At 28.7% G+C, this 15661-nt stretch overlaps 1 protein-coding gene across 6 annotated transcripts in view; it reads left to right on the top strand.

Moving 5' to 3' along the window:
• Positions 1–15375, top strand: part of LOC134714529 (protein dead ringer homolog) — a 40643-nt gene extending 25268 nt beyond the window's left edge. The window contains exons 4-9 of one of the 6 annotated variants that reach the window (XM_063575836.1): positions 2783–2966; positions 3530–3741; positions 4838–4891; positions 5640–5699; positions 8348–8608; positions 12605–15375. In XM_063575836.1, the coding sequence (XP_063431906.1) occupies positions 2783–2966; positions 3530–3741; positions 4838–4891; positions 5640–5699; positions 8348–8608; positions 12605–12708 (875 nt within the window). In that variant the 3' untranslated portion in view covers positions 12709–15375. Of the gene's footprint in view, positions 1–2782; positions 2967–3529; positions 3742–4837; positions 4892–5639; positions 5700–8344; positions 8609–12604 lie in introns of all 6 variants that reach the window. The other 5 variants (XM_063575837.1, XM_063575835.1, XM_063575839.1 and 2 more) reach the window with 5 other exon arrangements.
• Positions 15376–15661: the final 286 nt, after the last annotated feature.

Genomic DNA, 15661 nt, shown 5'->3' with positions numbered 1-15661 from the left:
ACAGAAACAACACAGAAACAACAGTTACAATTAATTGACTATTCCCTACGGTTTCACTGTGTCCATACAGAAACAACAGTTACAATTAATTTACTATCCCCTAGGGTTTCACTGTGTCCATACAGAAACAACAGTTACAATTAATTGACTATTCCCTAGGGTTTCACTGTGCAATATGTTTATGGCCATTTATACTTTATAGATTTTTGTTTGTTTTGTCAGATGTCTGCTAAAGTTAATTTTCCATAAAAAGCAAATGGTGGTACTGATCAAGCAAAAAAAAACATTTCAGGTTAACCTAAAATATAGGTTAAATATTATTTCAATTCTTTAGAGTGATTTGTTAAAACTTAGTACCTTTTCTATCTTACTTTGAAAGAAATTTTGAAACTACTGTCTTCAAACCTTTAAACAAGATACTGATTGCATGGTACATTCCATTTTATAAAGGTGAAATAAAAAAAAAAGTTTCCCTTAAATAAAATAATTCATTATACATTCAAATTGTTAATAAAAACTAATGTTATAAGGGTATATGTTCCTGTACACAAAATCTTTCATTTGAATGGTTTACATGCGATGTCACTAATTATATTTTCAGATATTATCTGTATTATTCCCATGCGGTTTTCTTATATAACATTGTTTTATTTATTGCTTCTGTTGCATATAAACAAATATGATTTAATATTTCTGCATAGATGCACTTTAAACAATATGAAATGGATATGAATATATTAAAATTTTAGTAGAATTCGAAAATAAGATAGATTTAATATATATATGCCATAAAAATATAATTTGTAGTTTCAGTCTGAAACTCATATTCTGTTTCCATGTTAATTGTCGATTATAAAAAAATGAGGAAATTTCAGACATTATTGAATCATCGTTAGCATGTCATATTTCTATAAGATATCAAATTTCATTTTTATGCCAGGTGTTGAAAAGATATTTAGGAATAATTGTGCAATACATTAATTTGAAAGAATTATAATTCAGAAAGATATCATAGAGGTCCTAAATTGGAATGGATCTAAATTTTGGAAATTAGTCAGTTTAATCAAGTTGAAGTTATCCCAATAGATAAATAGAATGTATTACATGTAAATCAGACCCATTGGTCTATTACTGTCATATCATGGGATATATGTTTATATGGTAATGAAGAATTTTGTACATTGGCTTACATACAATTGAAGTAATCTCTGATACAATTTGTCTGAATTACAAATATATCCCTGCATACCAAATGTCCAATAAAATCTAAATAATTCATTAATTATCTTGATTATATTTTAGTGTCTTACGGTATTTTCTTAATCATAAAACCTTGAAGTTAGTTTATTACATAACCATAAATAATTAAACAATGCAACCGTTGTTATTGCTTTATTTCGTCTGATAAGAAAATATAGAACTTTTCTTCCCTTTTAATGATTTTCACATTAATTTGTTTATGGAAATTATCCTGGCAATATAATTATAATTGAGGTAAATATTTAATAATTCGGTGGAGGTTTTCTTTCTTAGTTTGAGATTATACAATGAATATAATCAATAAAATTAATTGTATTTTATTTCTTTTAATGATATGGATAGACGAAAGTCATCTCCGCTTAATAAACACAAATGATAATTATTCAGGTTAATTAAGAAACATAATAAAATGTTACTTTTACATATTTCTTTTTTATATTAAATTATTCCCATGATAAGCCAGATGATAGCATTAATATCTGTGTGTGTTCAGATGTAACATATAAAAACTGATCCCTATAAATTTATGATTATGTTTTATTATTTTAATAGAATGATTTCCCACATCAAAAGCCTTAAGAATTCTATAATTGTTTTTCTAATTTGTAAAGCTAATGGCTTCAATAGTCAGAAGCATACATGTTTGCAGATTTATAGCAATGCTGTTATGTTTGGAAACAAAGGTCTAATTTATTTTAGAATTTGAATTAGACCTTAAATTTGTATTGAAAAATTGGAAAATGAAATTGAATTGAAGTAAGGAATCCTATACTGTTGAAGGCAAATAACACAGGTTTTGGCCGATTCTGTAAGACAATCGGCTGCTTGACATACCAGTTTATAAATATTTTGGTGACTTTAAAGGGGTTCAAAGCATAGATGCCACTATAGTGTATTAAATTTTTACCAGTCATTGTAGATACAAATCAGTCCATTACTTTGGTTCATGTGCCTTCCATTTGTTGAGTTATTCCCCTTAGACCTTTAAATTTTAAGTCCATTCTTGCAAGTTATCCCCAAACTAAATCTGATGATTTGGTACGAGTTGTTTCCTTTCCTGTCAGGTATCAGTGAACTGCTAAAATGAATAGCAGTGGCAAAACATAAATATATGATAAGTTGATGCTGCCTCAACACCTGTCTTATTGTTGAAGACTGTATGTTGCTTCTATTAGACTTTTTGTTTGTTTGTATTGTTGGATTGCTGTCTCATTGAAGTAAACCCCACAACTCCTTTCATCTCAGTAAACATAAATCTTCAGTTATTTTAAAGATTAGTCAGAAGTACGCTGGAATTAAATAGAACTTGAGAAATTCATAAGCAAACAAAATATTACATGGAAATATTTCTCAAGCAATATCTCCATGTCACCACTGCTTATCATTGAAGCAATCCAATAATTAAGATTCAATTTCAGGCTTTCAGAAATGGCTTTCTAGCAGAGATTTATTGCTCAGATTATCAATTAGACTCAAGATGTTTTAACACTTCATCTTATGCTGGATGTTTTATTTATTCCAGGAACACCAGTCAACAGAATACCAATCATGGCAAAGCAGACTCTTGATTTATATGAATTATTCCGATTGGTTGTTTCAAAAGGTGGATTAGTAGAAGTTATCAACAAAAAACTCTGGAGAGAGATAACAAAGGGACTTAATCTACCATCATCTATTACTAGTGCTGCATTTACTCTCAGAACCCAGTAAGTTTGTTTACCAAGAGTTATCTCCCCTAACTTACAATCATCTATTACATATGCTGCATTTATTATAAGACCCATATAGTTTATCAAGAGTAATCTCCCCTAACTTACAATCATCTATTACATATGCTGCATTTATTATAAGACCCATATAGTTTATCAAGAGTAATCTCCCCTAACTTACAATCATCTATTACATATGCTGCATTTACTCTCAGAACCCAGTAAGTTTGTTTACCAAGAGTAATCTCCCCTAACTTACAATCATCTATTACATATGCTGCATTTATTATAAGACCCATATAATTTATCAAGAGTAATCTCCCCTAACTTACAATCATCTATTACATATGCTGCATTTATTATAAGACCCATATAATTTATCAAGAGTAATCTCCCATGTCTTCATTTACAGATTTTTGCCTATTTAAAAGATTTGCTGATATATTTTCAAAGAACTGATCAATGTTTTGCAAAATTATGTAAAGAACAAGCTTTTATATACTGAAGAATGTAAAATGATAATTAATTATCTGTTTTTAATTGAATTCTTCTGTGTTTAGGTACATGAAATACTTATACCCATATGAATGTGAGAAGTTGAAGTTGAGTTCCCCACAAGAACTACAAGCAGCCATTGATGGTAACAGAAGAGAGGGTAGGCGTTCTAGTTATGGGTATGATCTCTCTCCCGGCCCTACACTTATACCTACAGCACATCACCCAGCACTTAATGGTGGTCTAATGAATGGAAAGTTTGGACCAGGGTCATCTGGTGAGTAATTCATAGTCACATGCTCTTAAGGTCAAGGTTCATAGTCACATGCACCTAAGGTCAATGTCTTTGATATACATGTGTTTCCTGTCTCAAATTTTAGAATACTGTTAAGTGGGTAATTTATACATAAACTTAATTTTGCTATTTTTAAGGTTACCCTGGTTTAAGATGTTTTGTCCTACCATTTTTAATTGTTCTTGTCCACGGTATTATTTGTTACACCAAATTTATTTGAAAGGAATATTATTCATTATAATGAATTTAGCCAAAATTTCCCACTTTACAATATTTGGTCATTTTTTTCCATTATTTGCTGAGGAACTTTTCAATAGATATGATAAAATTGTTGATATACCTGTATTTAAAAGATCAGAATATGACTATTAGAAATTCAAACAGTCTTTACACGCACAAGTGTGGGCTGTGGTTTTATTGAAACTTTCATACATATTTGAACATGCTTGGTTTAATGCATTAGGCAGTTATTTAATAATGGGGATTAATCTACACATTTCTTAAAATGTATGAGTGAATGAATTGTATGTTACGGAAATGTACAACACATATTTTTTTATGAATCTCTCCCACATTTCTATCCAAAATTTTCACTATAGTTAATGGCCTGAGTTTATAGTATTAATCTCACACAGTTGTCTATAGTTATATCAGATGTATTCATTCATTGGTTTTGTGGGTTCCATTTTACCAATTTTATTGTCAATTTATTTAAAAAGTTTGGTTGGTTTGAAAACACATGTATCATATGCATGCTAAAATATATACTACTAAAATATATATTACTAAAATATATATTCATTAAGTTATATAAAGGGTATGTAAAGGAGGTTCAACTGAAATATAGAGTTTCACTTGACTTAAGTCATATGTATTTATAGATTGAATGAGAAATATATCATTTGATATTAGCTCATGATAGAATTTAATTTAAGTTTCTTGTAACTGACCAATAATAAAGGAAATCAGTAATTTATCAAAATTTTTAATTCTAGACTGTAAACATTTTTGTATTTTTTAATTAATGTCAAGTTCCATAAACACTGCTGTAATGCCAGCTTTATATTATTCCATTCAGATCATCGCACACCACTCACTAGTTTACAAAGAATTTGGCAAGCTCAACAAATAGGTAAGCATGCAATGTATTATTATAAAAAGTTTACACAGGAACAAGAGCCAAAATGACAAATAGCTAAATGAAGTAAGTGTCTGTCTGCCCTAAAGGAGGCCTGCTCCAGTCATTCCCTTATTAATCAACCAAATTTTTTCTGTTAAAGGAGGGCCCAGGCCCCCTGGAAAACCTGCTAAATCCGCCTCTGGAAGTCCATGAAAAATTGTTGACATATATGGGTTTTAAGATGCAAAAATATGTGAATTTCTTAAAAATTTGGGGAACACAGTATATCAATTTTTATGGGATTTGTGGGTAGATATATTAAACCACAAATTTAAATGTTCAAAAAATTATAAATTTTTAGTAGTCTTTGTAACTCTATGGTCAGGTTGTTGTCACTTTGACACATTCCCAATTTCCTTTCTCAATTTTATTTGTAAAACCAAGAATAAAATATACACGGAAATATCATTTTGCTACTTGTCATTAAGTTTCAAATGTTGTTTTATAAACTTTACCTTCTGTATACATATATATATTTTTAGAATATTTGCTTTTTAATTACTGATTTCCTTGTAAAAATCATAAGTTAAAAATTTGACTACAGAGTCTTTTCATATAATTGCTTGAGTTTAATTCAGATATCTGCAGTCTTATTTTTATCTTGTGATTTTGAAATGCTTTATTTATTCATGTGCTTATTGTCATTTTGTCTGTGGTACTTTGCTTTGCTTTTAACACTATATTTCTTATTCCTTTGTAGATCGGCAGTCACCTTTAACCAGTTTACAAAGACTTTGGCAAATTCAAGCTCAGCAACTAGGTTAGCATCTAATGTTATAAATAGCAATATTATGTTTATAAAAAAATAGCATCTAATTTTGTAATTAGCAATTTCATGTTTAAAAAAGATTAGCATCTAAAATTACTATTAGCAATTTCTTGTTTATAAAAAGTTTGCAACTAAAATTACAATTAGCAATTTTATGTTTATAAAAAGTTAGCAACTAAAATTACATTTAGCAATTTTATATTTATAAATAGTTAGCTTCTAAAATTAAAATTAGCAGTTTTATGTTTTTAAAAAGTTAATAGCATCTAATATTATGATTAGCAATTGCTGTTTCTGAAATTTGATAAATATAAGAAGCTTATGTCTTCATAAAAAGGCTGATTCCAATAATGCATCGAAAAACATTTTGTATACAGACAAGTTAAATTAAATAACTTGCTTTTTGAGATGAGTGTGTCTGATTTGTACTTTTATATTAAAATATGTGTCATTAGTATACTTAGCGATTTAAAAAATATCAATCTATAATTTAATTAAACTGTACTTGAAATTAAATAATATTAGATTGGTCAAAGTATGTTTTCTTTATAAACTTTGGTACGCTGGCCTTTAACCACAGTTTGGGGATGCATGCAAAGTTTAAAATGAAATGGAAAGTGACATGTTTCGTGATGAAAGTCCACCTCTATGATTTTGGTGTCTGCCAAATAAAATATGCGATTAATTACACGATTTGATCGAAAAGTCACTAGGTACAAAAGTCGATCACAGCTTGTTAATTTGCTCATAGCATGATCATAGAACATCATTCAAACCTTTTCCGTACTTATCTTTTGCCAAATCTTATTTCTGTTAATTGTACAGAATTATATATATCAATGACTGAGTATTGAAATTAAAAAGCAAAGACAAATTATGACCATGATTAAATATCTTCAAATGATAATGATATATTTATAAAACCCAAATGATGAATTGAAGAGTTCAGGATGAGAGTTTATAATTCAAGAAATTATTTAAATACTGTAATTTTATCGGCTCTTCTCCTTCTTAACACTCTCAATTAGTCCAAGTCAAACAAAGGGTTAATAACATTGATCAAGTTACATCGCTGGCTGGTGTGTTTAATACGTTCACGCTCATAATATTTATGAGTTTAATACTTTAATCATGAACACAGTCAATTGGAGAAATGTTAAATAAATCCCTCACATAGTACAAACAACCATTGATAATTGCACCTCCTATCAAAACCATAGGGACATGATGTCTAGCTGGGAGTCAACTTTAAAAAATAGGCCATGTTTGACCTTTAGTCGGTTCATTTCGTTTCTATTGTTTGATAATAACTTGATATCGTGTTAAGGGCTTTGAAATCCATTTATCACATAGCGCTTGAAGAGGCAAACATTTGTTCGGAAAATGATACAATAAAATAGTGCTCCCGAAACATCCTTTGCGGACAAAAGAACATTAAATCGATCACTGATAAGACTGATGTAATTTATCAATAGCTGAGTTTAATTTCTGTACTTCATTTTATATAGATGATTTATATTAGGAGTGTTGGTAAAAACCGTACCAATTGTTCTCTGATTTTTGTTACAAAATATCTGAAAATAGTTATAAACATGAAGAGAAGATTTCATTTACAAAATTATTTTTTGATCCTCAACTTTGATTAATTCCGGGACATTTTTTTAAGTTTGAAAAAAAACCCACAAATATAAATATTATCTGGTCTCTTAGCAATATGATACAGCTTGTTTTGTGGAGTTCAATTTATTGTAATTGTGAAATTAATCATTCCAATCAAGTATATATAGACAAGATCATTTTACAAATTTTTCTTTAACATTTCCTTATGATTAAGCTACAAATTTGACATCTTATTATTGTCTTTAGTCCAATTTTATTGAATTCAAAACAAAGAAAATGTATTTTCTCAATAAACGGAAGTTGTAAACAGTAAAAAAAACTTGAAACTTATACATTGAATTAAAAGATGATACGCATAAAAACCAAAAGATTTTTTTTTATTTTCCTGTACTGTATGCTATTTCTTTCTTAAACATGTTAAATGTATCCTGAACTAAATATAAATTTTATTTGGATTTAATTTTAATAGCATCCTGAAAAGATATACAATAAAGTGAACAGCTTGGTACCAGCGAAATCTCATTATTAAACTGCCTCACTTAATTCACTTTTATTTGATATAACAAAGAATAATTTCTTGGTGCTTGGTACAAACTGAAGAAGATGGTTTGATGTGGGTTTTTTATCTTTTAATAAGAAATTAGATGAAATATTGAATAAAATCACCTAGTACATTTCTCTCCAAATAAAAAAATCCCATTTGTTTTCATATCTTAAATTTCTGTTACTACGCTTCTGTTGTTAGTCAACTTCAACAGAATTCATATGGTTATCAATAAACGCTTCAGTTAGATTAACTATTATGAACTCTGTTATTTAATTGAACATTAGGATAACAGGTTTTTTATCTGAAAAAATAAGGTTTCCTCAATCCTCCTCAAAATCTTCATTTTAAATGGAATTAACAATGAATGTTTGCTTTGTTTGCAGCTATTTTTAAAGTGTCTCACATAATATCAAAAAAATATACATTAAATTTTGAGAAATTTTATTTATTGCATAATGTTTATTTATAGCAGCTGGTGAGGAAGAAGACAGTATTCCACCAGCACATCCACACCACAGAGCTCTAGCAGAACATTTTACCGAGCGTGATGCTATTGCCATGGAAGCAGCCTCACGGGTAATGGAACATGCAACAAGGAAAATGGAAGAGGCATCACGGGCAGCAGCAATGGTAGCGGAGGAACCTCCACGTAAAAGATTACTGACTACTGAAGAAGAGCGTCTGATCTCACATGTGGGCATGCCCAGTACACATATAAAAATAACAAGTAGGAGTAAGTTCTTAACTTTGGACCCTTATTTTTGGGAGGAAATTTGGGATTCACACACAAAGGACTATTATTTTTTTTCCTGGGATAGAATGCCTTTTTTTACACAGAATTCAGTATTCAGCATAAATTTTTCTTATGAATTCAGGATAACACTTTAACTCTCCACCTCCCCTTCCCTTCCCCCTCCCCCTCCTTACAACAGCTTACAATATTTTATAAAATTTTCTGTTGGAATTGGAATAGAGTACAGTATTTTCAATAAAATGGAAAATACATGGCAGTTTTCTGATGTATGGTATTGAATGCAAAATGATAATGGAGAAACTATTTTTGTTCCACTAATGTGCAAAATTATCATTGTAAAGCAATCCTGCACACATTTGTTATCATAATACAGTCGTGCACATATTTGTTGATGTTGTATTTTTATGGTGATTTATTTATTTTAATTTTTATAAAATTAGCCTAGAACTGCCTTATTAGCACTTATTTGTTCAAATCAACAATAACAGATCTCATTTCATATTACTGTTATTTAAAACAAGAAGGAAATATATCATGTTACAGTATGGATTAAATGTCACTCTTGAAAAACCTCACAATTCAATGGTTGATAATAAAAAAAGGTTGTATCTTGTACATGTGAGGACAGTCCTGTTTGATGTTTCAAAATGAGATTAGTATAAAAGTGAACAATTTTGTTATATCATGTGAGAAAATTACAATTTTCCAGAGTATTTCATAATATTAGAATTTGATCTTTTTGATGTTTGTCTTAATGTTGGTATTCATCTATCACTAAAAAGACAATAAAAATAAAATCTCATTATCCTTTCATCAAAATATACGAACATCGCAAAACAGAAGTCCGTCTCTCACTTCTCTATTGGATGTAGAAATAGGAGATCAAACGTAATGCATTAATGTCCTGTGTCACTGCAAAAGGGGGTGTGTCACTGCGGTAAAAATATTGTGATAAAAAAGTCACTTTAACTATCCTGAATGGATCCAAGATGATTTTTGACAAGTAAATTACCTTTTTGATGTCTCGTATGCTATTCAGGTCTAATTGATACATTTAATATAACGGTGAATTAAACTGGGGCCAGCTTTAAGGGTACAGGTCTTTGATCATTAAAACCGGAGACAATTTTCATGCCTCTTTAACTGCTTATTTCATATTTCTTAATTTTATAGCTTCTGACTGGAGATTGAAAATATTAAAACATTTCAATTTATTATTTTGTGAATAAATTAATGTATTTATAAAATTATTGAAATATTTCTTAAAAGAGCATAAAAATAGTGGATGTAATCTAATTACTATGGTCCTTGATTCTACTGAATACTAAATTCTGTAATATTACTAGTAACAGTTTATAACATTTTTTGATGCTCCCCTCAAACAAAGCCATCAAAGAGTAGAGTCTATTTAGAACCATTTAATGTTTAAGACTTTATTACTCTTAAACATGATTCTGTCAAATTGGACAAATATTTCATGTTAAATTGATTTTTAATCTGACAAGGCTTATTAACTGAATGTTATATTTTCCACAATAAAATTTATAAGAAAACATTTACTCTCTGTGTATAGTAATGACAAAGTAATATGGTTAGTCTATAGAAAGAGATCCAATATTTCCTAAATGATTTTAGTGCAAGTCCATTTATTTCTCATTTATATATAGTACATTAAACCATATTAGGATTATATATCTTTGTAGGTAAAATAATTTTTCGATTTCACATCGGTATGGTTTGATCTGTTTTTATTATTAAGGGTAGAAAATGACTAATACTCACGGGTATTTCTTAATGTGACCTGAACTTTTACAAAGAGCAAAGTACAGCAAATCTCAAAATGATTGGATTAATATTTATATTTGAACTTTCAAACCCTCTATAAAGTTTCACCAAACATCTAAAACAAAATAAGTTAATAATTTCAGATATCATCATGAAAATCATTAATAGTTTGTATTTTGTACCTGATTTTCAAAAGAAAATGTTAGCAATAGCAAAAAATAAGGGCTCTTTACATAATTTTAATCATAAAACCATATTCTGCATATTTTTGTCTTTCCCTTTTAGCATTCTTAAAATGTATCATAAAAATTTTGATAATAAATTTTGTTCTGAAGAATATATCGAGAATAAAAAAAAAGAAGAATAAGATTATTTTCATTTGATCACTTGGACAAGTTTATAACAAAAGTCATTTCAATAATAGCATATAGGATGAAAGGAAAAATTAAGAAATCAGTTACTAAATATTTACAAAACTTCCTGATTTAATATCATTATAATGTGAAGAAAATTTGTCTTCATTACAAGGCTCACTTTTCTCCTTTTATTAAAATTTTTAATAAATCAATTTGTCAGTTGGTGTAATTTATTAATAAACTTGTAAATAAGATGATTCTTTAAGAGGCAAATTTAAAGATAAATTTTGTAAATTGAAAAATATTATTCATTGAAAGATTGATCAAAAATATTTTTTAAAATGACATAGTAATAAACTTGTTTGATGATGGAAAATTGAAAAATTTTATTGATGAAATCTACCTTATAGACTTTTAAACTGATAATGCATTATAAAAAATCAATTTGTTACAATATTAAAACATCTTCAGAAATTACCAATTAGATATGTGATACAAATGGATTTCGCAAATGTACCATAAAATTTTCGGAAGTTGTGTAAGATTGTGACATCTAGTGCTAGAAACACCGAAACATTTGAAGACATAATTGAATATTTAATTGGTAACACTAACATTAATATCAAACATTTTATATCAAAATTACAGATTTAATCTGAAAGGGAACTGCTTTACCCTTTAGAATAGCTTTTAAATAAAAAAAAATTCTTACATCACAACATGCATTGATATATTGAATATTTTAATATAAAGAAATCTGTCTCTAGAAATGGGTTTTAGTTTAATCACATGTTCATGTTATAAGTAGATAATTAAAGTGGTCCAAATTATAAAACATCTGTCTTGATATTTGTTGATTTAAGTAAAAAATATCAGTAAGGTTCATAGAATTCAGCTTAAATCAATACCTGCTTTATATCATTAAGCTCGACTAAGATGTCAGTAAAGATTCAAGATGAAATTTGTTTTACCAGTAAAGAAAAATTCCTCCATAGTTTTTGTGTTGTCTCACATGATTCTAATATCTTTCCATGTCAGATCTATCTGTTTCCATACATACATTAACTGAAGGGGACACAGTACGTTAGGATAACAGTTAAGTTAAGGTTTTCATTAGGCCAAGGTTAGGGCTAGTGTCCTGGTTTGGTAAAGGTTTGAGTTAGGCAGAAGGCTACATCAGGTTCAGAATAGCTCTTTAAAGGGTTGGGACCTCTAAAGTAAATGTAGATGTGGAAAATTGACCTTTTTATATTTATTACACTTTTTCATGGAGAGTTAAAAAAAATATGTATAACCAATACTTGATGGATTATCTAATGTGGTTTAACCACATTTTAAAAGATACAAACTTTTGATTGATGTGGTTTCAGATGCTTTTGGTAAAATGAGCATATATTGAATGTTGATATCTGACCCTAGTCATATATTATGAAGCTTGACCTATTCCTGCTCCTCATCCCTGCCACATAGTAGTACTATGTCAGCACATAGTACATGTTCTCTTTCTGGGTCCAGACTTGATGAAGAATAGCAATCAAAGTGCTGCCCTTTTGTATATTTTGGTTATTTACTAAGGTTTTCATAAGCAATATCTTAGTAAATTTCATACTCATCAGTCATGTACCTCCTCAACCAATGGAATGCTGCTATTTTGGCATCCACGTTTTTGATCTGTTTATAACAATTTGAAATTAAAAACCAACTAATGCATGTATAAATCAGCTACTGTACTTAATATATTGAATATTGAAGTCACTATGATGTTATAAACTACAATAGTTATGATGTGTTTGTATTTATTTTATATTTTATGATATATTCTGTTTACTTTCAGATGATGGTAGATCAGACATAGATAATTCATTGGTAGTCAGCATGGAAATTAATGGCATCATGTATCAAGGAGTTTTATTTGCCCACAATCCTAGGCGGCTGTAACTTAGCAACATGGACTACCATTTTATTTTAAAATGACCAATCAGTTACCTTGCCATGACAAGATTTTTCAATTAGATCTGGTTGACATTTGTCCTGACCAATCAAAATCAAATATAGACTTGCCATGACAATATTATACACTGATGATGATTGGTTGACATGCAGGTCACATGATCTGACTTATTATGATTGATGGGGCCAACCAATATGACCCATGAAAAACTTGGATGGAGCTGACCATGACTCAGAATTGTATGGACAGAGGTCTGATACATCAAACCACTGCCAGTTATATCTTGAATCAAGATAAAAAGCAGACATTGACTGTTTGATAATTTTTTGACATTTGAATGTTTTTAAATTATGAATACCTGTATGTGAGAACAAAGTTAAAGCTGTAAAAATAGTGCCATTTTTTATTTTACAAATTTTGCTCTATTATCTTCACTCACATATTTGTTTTACACAAGACAATATTTCATGTTATAATTAAAAATATTTCTGTGGTATGATATAGAAGTGATGAATGCAATTAGATGTTTGATGTAAAATATGAGGACCAAATTGTAGTGTTTGGAGGGTGCATGTTGTATGGGATATGTATGAGCAGTGTGTCATTCAACACTGAAAATGACTCAGATTGATTTTTTTCAAAAACATTGATGTGGAAAATGCAAAAGTAATAAGTATTATCATTTCATATCAATTGAAATGACTTTTTTTTGCTTAAAAGTAATATGTTGTTTAATGTTAATATAGGGGTAAGGTTTCTAGGGTTTGGGATTTAGTTGCCATAGCTTATGTGGGAGGGTTTATTAATATTAGATATAGAGATTTATGTGTTCAGAATATTAGTTATCTTGTGCTCAAATGTTGCAATATTTATTTCTGTTGTATCGTACAATACTCATTATATGCATATTTCAACACAAATATTGAATAAGTGCAAGATTTCAATATATCATAAAAAAATATGATATGATTTCCATGAGACCAAGACATGATGGTGGAAAAAGCTTCATCAGAATAGATGAAGTTTTTCATTTGTATAAAATTTCACTTCATATTTCAAGGTCAATAAACACCAAGACTGAAAACTTAAAGCTCCAATTTTTATAATTCTATATAACTTATACATAACAAAGAGTAAAACAAACATTGATACAGTATTAATATTTTCTGGCAACATTGGATTTTTTCACCATAAATATTTCAAAACAAGTTATTTTATATTTTTGTAAAGTTTAAAAAAACTAAGTTGGTTATCCTTATTTGGTATTACATTTTACTTTGGATACCAAATTTTGTATGGCTTTAGACCTGTTATCCTAATGCTTGCAAGTTAAAGGTCTGGTTGGCATGCTCGCTTTGTTTGTATTAATGTTTTCTTAAGCATTGTTACTTAGATTGACATCTGAAAACAATGTAAAAGACAGAGTTAAACTTGTCAACATTATAAATAAATCTGATAGAACATTATTAAATAATCCCATTTTTAACACGTTTTACTTAAATTTTAAACCAAACCTTTAACTTGCTAGCATTATGATAGCATCTTTAATACTTATTGAACTCATCTGCATATGACAAGAAAATGATATATGCAACATTTCTTTTTCCAAAGATAGAATGCACATCAAAGTGCAATTAAAAGGAATTTTGTTCACTGAAATTTAAATAGTAAGCTAATAGATAAATACATAAATAGTTCTAACACCAATGTATATTTTGTTAATCTCTTACAAATGTTTAAAAGTTCTATTGATTATAAAAATAATAATATAATTTTTCTTTGGACCATGTCGTTGTTTACACCGTTTTCATTTACATGTTAATTTAACTTGTTTTAAAGTGCAATGATATTATTTCAACTTGAAGAAACAATTTATATACCAATAGTGCTATTTAATTTTTTAAACCTTTTCCTTTTATTTTTTTAAATAATGATCAATGTTATTGCATTTATAGGATTTTGAGTTTTGTTAATTTGATATTCTGTTTTATAAACAGCTGTGCAAGAGTCTTGCCCAGAATAGTCTAGTAGGATTTTTTTTATTTGAATTGGTGGAAATGAAGTATTTATTTTAGATTAGCCATGACAATGTCAGATTAGTTTTTATTTAGCTGACAAAATATTGTAAATCTAAAGAATAAAGAAAACTGAACAGAAAGTACGGACCCACAACTGTTTTTATCAATACTTTGCTTATCATGTTACATTTTCCCAGTAGTTTCTGGAAATAATGGCATATAATTGCATGTCATTTTTCTTTGGTTACTGCAACTAGTATAGTTTATACAAATCCACTCTAACCACAAATCATAGGACATATTAAGCATCAAAATGACTATCGGATTAACCCATACTCTTGAGTTACTTCAGTGGATGCATTCAACTGTTTTGCATTCAAAAGAAATTATTTTATATTTAAGCTACTGAGTAGTTTATGATGAGTACATTGTATTTTTAATTGTTGTCTGTATTTTAAGTGATAGTCCCATTTTGTAATAACAATACCTCATAAGTAAATGTACATATCTATAACAAAACTGAGGTGTTTATATATGATTCAAGACTATTGAAAGTGCATAATATTTTTGTTTTGTGATCTTTATGTTTATTATTAAAATGTCATTTTATTACAGAATAAATTATCTTTAAAACTTTTTATGTGCTACATACTTTTAACTGACTTTACAGAATTAGATTCATTGCTATTTCCAACAGAATGCAGATAATCATGTAGTTTGTTATGTTGTCATTTTAGTGGACTATTTTATTTAACACTGCCACAAAAGCATGAGTTTTGTCTAGCCACAAAACCATTTCCAACCCATCATTTCTTTATAATGTCCTGTACCAAGTCAGAAAAATGGCAGTTATTATATCTTATAGTTCGTTTCTGTTTATGTTGCATTGTCGTTTGTTTTGTGTTGCACTTCAGTGTTTCTG

Source organism: Mytilus trossulus, chromosome 4, assembly GCF_036588685.1.
Source record: "Mytilus trossulus isolate FHL-02 chromosome 4, PNRI_Mtr1.1.1.hap1, whole genome shotgun sequence".
NCBI classification, from domain to species: domain Eukaryota; kingdom Metazoa; phylum Mollusca; class Bivalvia; order Mytilida; family Mytilidae; genus Mytilus; species Mytilus trossulus.
The sequence above is the reverse complement of the archived record's forward strand: the minus strand, read 5'-3'. Positions and strand labels throughout refer to the sequence as shown.